We start from the raw sequence: 5,109 nt of genomic DNA, 5'->3' as shown, positions 1-5,109 counted from the left end.
ATTCCTTTTTTTTTTTTTTTTAACATTTGAGTCTATTTTCCGTCACTTTTTACCATCAAATACAAATCATTCGCCGTCTCTCCTTACAAACAACCTAAGTGCAACACAACACACCTCACTTCTCTCAATTTTTCCTCACCCCACTCTCCTCTCCGGCGAATCTTCCGCGTGTCTCCGGCGTAATATTGGCTTTGCTTTTCAAATTAAACATTCTACCTTATTATCAAGTTAATTTAATTCCTTTTAACTTGTTTAATTACATCTTTTGATGGTATATTTAGCTTATTTTGTCTTCATTGTTGGTAATTATGTTGTTTTGTGCTTAGATCTACAACTTATATATGTTAATTTAAGCTTGTCTAAAAAAAAAACCCCAAATTTCGAAACCCTAATTAAGATGAACGATTTATGCATGTTAATTATTTTTTAGTTATGTATTTTAGGGAAAATAGGTTATAGTTAGTTGATTTATACTAAATTTGTTCAATTTTCTTGTATAGAATGGAAATTTGTGATTTTGCTCTTATTTGTTATTGGGATGGAGAAGTGTTGGAGCAAAATGTATGTGTAACTTATAGAGGAGGGAATCAATATTTTATCTTAGCTAGTACAAAGATGACATATTTTGAATTAGTTGAAGAGATATATAAGGGAATCGGCATTCAAATCGAGTGATATAGGGTACAAGTCTTTATCTTTAATCACTCGTAGTCGATTGGCTTTATGCTTTTCGACGAAAGGTGTAAAGTTGACTTGAACGGTTCCAAGTTCCCAAAAAACTTGGTGGCGACTCTAATTTGTCTTAATTCGATTCGAAAGAACCTCGAGTCGATTATGCCTGGTGTGGATCCCGCGGACGCAGTTCCCGAGGGCCTTGTCCACAAATTTCATCTTTTGAATGTAGATTTAGCTTATTTTGTCTTCATTGTTGGTAATTATGTTGTTTTGTGTCTAGATCTACAACTTATATGTGTTAATTTAAGGTTGTTTTAAAAAAACCCCAAATTTTCGAAACCCTAATTAGGTAGGATGAACTATTTATGATTTTTAATTGTTGTTTAGGTATGTATTTTAGGGAAATTAGGTTATTGGTAGTTGATTTATACTAAATTTGTTCAATTTTTTTTTATAGAATGGAAATTTGTGATTTTCCTCTTATTTGTTATTGGGATGGAGAAGTGTTGGAGCAAAATGGATGTGTAACTTATAGAGGAGGGAATCAATGTTTTATTCTAGCTAGTACAAAGATGACATATCTTGAATTAGTTGAAGAGATATATAAGGGAATCGGTGTTCAAAGTTTGGGTACTCAATTGAGGGTGATGATGAAATTTCCAAGTTCTGGGTGTTTCAAAATTGTACCCCTTAATAATGAGGGAGCCTTTAAAGCATTATGGGCAAGTATTCGTCATTCACATGCTCCTTCAATGGACATATTTGTAGAAGTTTCCACTAGTAAAATTATGAATCCTACACCAAGTATTAGGCTAGATGATATTGCTCAATTTGTATCACTTGAAACTAATGACGTAAATGATGGGGAATTTGATGGTAACTTACAAGGTGATGAGATTGATGAGGAATTGACAATACTTGATGAGAATTTGTTGGCAAATGAAGAAGTTGGCGATTATTATCTTGTCTTTTCTAGTGCTCCCATTGTTGAGTTTAATAAGATTGATCAATTAGACGAGGATGAATTGAATATTTGTAAAACTTGGAAAATATGGTAAGACATGAACAAGGGAAAGAGTTTGCGGTTGGACAAGTGTTCCCAAACAAAGCTTCACTTAGCGACGAGGTGACATCATATAGTGTTAAAGCAAATCAATTTTTCAAAGTTGCCGAATCAAAGCCTAATACTATTACCTACAAATGTGGTCGGTCTCCTACACCATATAATTGGCGGTTAAGGGCTACACAAAAAATCTTTCATTTTAAAGTTTTTACCATTGTCACATACAAAGGTCCTCATGACGAGTCTTGTGTTTGTGACATGGTTCCTCAAGACCACATTAATTTGAAACGAGCATTCATAAGTTATGAGATTCGTAACCTTGTTGAGGTAGATTGGGGATATAAAGTTAACTCTGTTGTTACTTACATTTTAGATAAGTATGGTTACACAATTTCATACACCAAAGCTTGGAATGCAAAACAAAGAGCAATTGAGGAAATATTTGGAGATTGGGATAAATCATATGAGTTGTTACCTCCTATCATGCATGGTTTAAAAGAATCTAATCCTGGCACTATTGTGCAATTTTATACAATGCCAAAAACGAACCCAAATGTGCAAATATTCAAGCGTGTTTTTTGGGCATTTAAACCATGTATTGATGGCTTTGAACATTGTCGACCAGTTTTAAGCATTGATGGAACTCACTTATATGGAAAGTTCAAGGGAACTATTTTGACAGCTATGTCAATTGATGCCAATAACGAAATTTTCCCGGTTGCTTTTGCTATTGTTGAAGCCGAAAATACCGATAGTTGGCCTTGGTTTATGTCTTGCATAAGAGTATTTGTCACCAAAAGAAGTGGATTGTGTGTCATATCCGATAGACACAAGGGGATTATGAAAGCAATTAGTGAAGTTGGTAGTGGGTGGGAGGAGTCGTATGCTTATCATAGAGTTTGCATTCGTCATTTGGCTTCAAATGTTAATACAAGATTTAGAAATAATGCAGTGAAACAAATGTTTGGGTCAACAACAACGCAATTTCAAAACAAGAAGTTTGACATAGGATTTGTCATGATGGTCAATTTGTCATGATGATGGAATATGTTGTTGAAATTAGAATAGAGAAGTGGTCAATTTGTCATGATGGTGATATAGATATGGAATATTGACTTCTAACTTGGCGGAGGCATTTAATAATGTGCTTTAAGGAGCACATTTTCTTCCCGTAATGGTACTTGTAAAGTGTGTATTTTTTAGAGTTAATGCGTACTTTGTTGAGGGACATGAGTTTTCAAGGAAACGGTTGATTAAAAGGCTTCATTATAGTACGAAAATCACAACCTTGTTGGAGGAAAATTGCAAAAAAGGAGCATACCATAAGGTTGTAGATTTTGACAATGTCGGAGGGTGTACCAAGTCACAACACGTAGAGGTTCACGACCAATGTCATATGGTAACCGTTTGCACACCGTTGATTTATCCAAGAGGACATGTACTTGTAACAAGTTCCAAACATACAAGTATCCATGTTCACACGTGTATGCCGTTTGTAAAAATAAGGGTTTAAATGCTACTCAATTTGTGGACATCGCCTACACTACCGGAGAACATTTAACTTCATATGCTTCTAAATTTCACCCTTTGAAAGATGAGGCTTATTGGGGTCCTTACAATGGGCCTAAAATAGTGTGTGATGAGCTAAATAAACGGGGAAAAGGAAGACGGAAGAATAAAAGATTTCTTAATGAAATGGATGAGAAGAGTAAGAACAAGGTGTCATGTAGTTTGTGTCGTGGTTTTGGCCACAATAAAAAAACTTGTACCATGAGAGTTCAAAACTTACAAGGGTATTATACTACTTACACTCGTCTTTAATTTTTTTTTATTTCCATAATTTTATTATTATTTCAACATTTATATTATTTATGCTAATCTAACAACTCTTCAACTCTTTAAAATATGAAGAATTAATGGAACAACGTCAACAACCAGGCCCGGTGAACCCGGAACTTCTCACACAACAAGAGGTTCACAGGAGCAAAGCAATATTGGAAGGGGGGGACGTTGGTTCCCTCCGATGTAGGTCACATTTAGTTTCGCACAAGGGGTTTTTGATAAGTGATCATGTAGTTGATTTCATTAGGAATACACAATTTTTCTTTATTCATAGGTTAGTAGGTTTGAAGTTTAATGTGGATTTAATAAGTGCTTTGGTTGAGCGATGGAGGCCCGAAACCCATTCATTTCACTTGACTGTTGGCGAGGCAACTGTGACCCTGCAAGATGTTCAAGTGTTGTTAGGGCTAAGGATTAGAGGGGATATTGTTAGTGGAACAACCGCTTATAATTGGCGATTGTTGGTAACTGAACTCTTACGAAAAACACCGGGTGATGGAGACCTTAAATGGGCTTCTCTAAGAATTGGTTGGTTGTTGGAACAATTTAGTGGTCTTCTGGAAGATGCAAATGAAGATGTTCTACATCAATATGTGAGAGCGTATTTGCTTATCTTAATGGCAACTATCATGTTTCCGGATAAGAGTGGTAATGACATTCAAGTTGTTTATTTGCCTTTGTTGAGGGATTTGACCGACTTAGATAATTATTCTTGGGGAAGTGTCGTTGTTGCTACTTTGTACCGTAATTTATATAAAGCAAGTAACGTCAAGTCAAGAGACATTGGAGGTCCCCTTATTCTATTGCAATTGTGGGCATGGGAGAGGATTAATATTGGTCGACCTACACTCATGGGACCCATTAATGCTACTCATCATGGACCGAACTCATTAGGTTCTCAACATCAAATAAGGATTGACTCATTGGGTCGTAGGTGGCTAAGTGTGAATCGTAAGAGACTGGAAGGCATTACCACACTAATTAGGTATAGGGATGTTTTCGATACAATGCGACATGATCGGTTTATATGGCAACCTTACATCCAACTGATTTTATCGTTTTTGCCCGGGATCTGTTATGATGACTCCGACGAATGGGCAGTAATGGCACCTATGATTTGTTTCGACATTGTTGAGTGGCCTTTTCCTAATAGGGTAGCTCGTCAATTTGGGTGGAAACAAGATATCCCTTTAAATTCTAATACAAAACCTATTTGCACAAAGTTGACAAAAGGGGCGCCCCTTCACGAAATTGGATAGAAAGACATCAACCATACATATTAAGTTGGATTAGGAGGGCTGATTTTAGGTACCATGGTGTAGAGGATGATAATGAAATGAGCTATTACGACCCTTACATGGTTTGGTACCGGGATCGTACTATTCTTTGCATGAACCCTTTCTCCCAACAAGCTACTTATCAAGCATCATTTGGAGCCATTCAATATCTTGTAAGTATATAATATACTTGTCTTTTAATTCTTAACCAATATTTCATAAAATGTGATTTGTGATACTACCTATTTTGTT

General features: G+C 35.8%; 2 protein-coding genes across 2 annotated transcripts; both read left to right on the top strand.

Moving 5' to 3' along the window:
• The first annotated feature begins 1,133 nt into the window (after positions 1-1,133).
• Positions 1,134-2,776, top strand: LOC141589761 (uncharacterized). Its single transcript, XM_074410386.1, has 2 exons — positions 1,134-1,710; positions 1,968-2,776. The coding sequence occupies exons 1-2, from the start codon at positions 1,134-1,136 to the stop codon at positions 2,774-2,776; spliced, it is 1,386 nt and encodes a 461-aa protein (XP_074266487.1).
• Positions 2,777-3,654: 878 nt separating this feature from the next.
• Positions 3,655-4,839, top strand: LOC141589760 (serine/threonine-protein phosphatase 7 long form homolog). Its single transcript, XM_074410385.1, has one exon. The coding sequence runs from the start codon at positions 3,655-3,657 to the stop codon at positions 4,837-4,839; it is 1,185 nt and encodes a 394-aa protein (XP_074266486.1).
• Positions 4,840-5,109: the final 270 nt, after the last annotated feature.

Source organism: Silene latifolia, chromosome 7, assembly GCF_048544455.1.
Source record: "Silene latifolia isolate original U9 population chromosome 7, ASM4854445v1, whole genome shotgun sequence".
Taxonomy (NCBI): domain Eukaryota; kingdom Viridiplantae; phylum Streptophyta; class Magnoliopsida; order Caryophyllales; family Caryophyllaceae; genus Silene; species Silene latifolia.
This window is presented reverse-complemented; position numbering and strand designations above follow the sequence as displayed.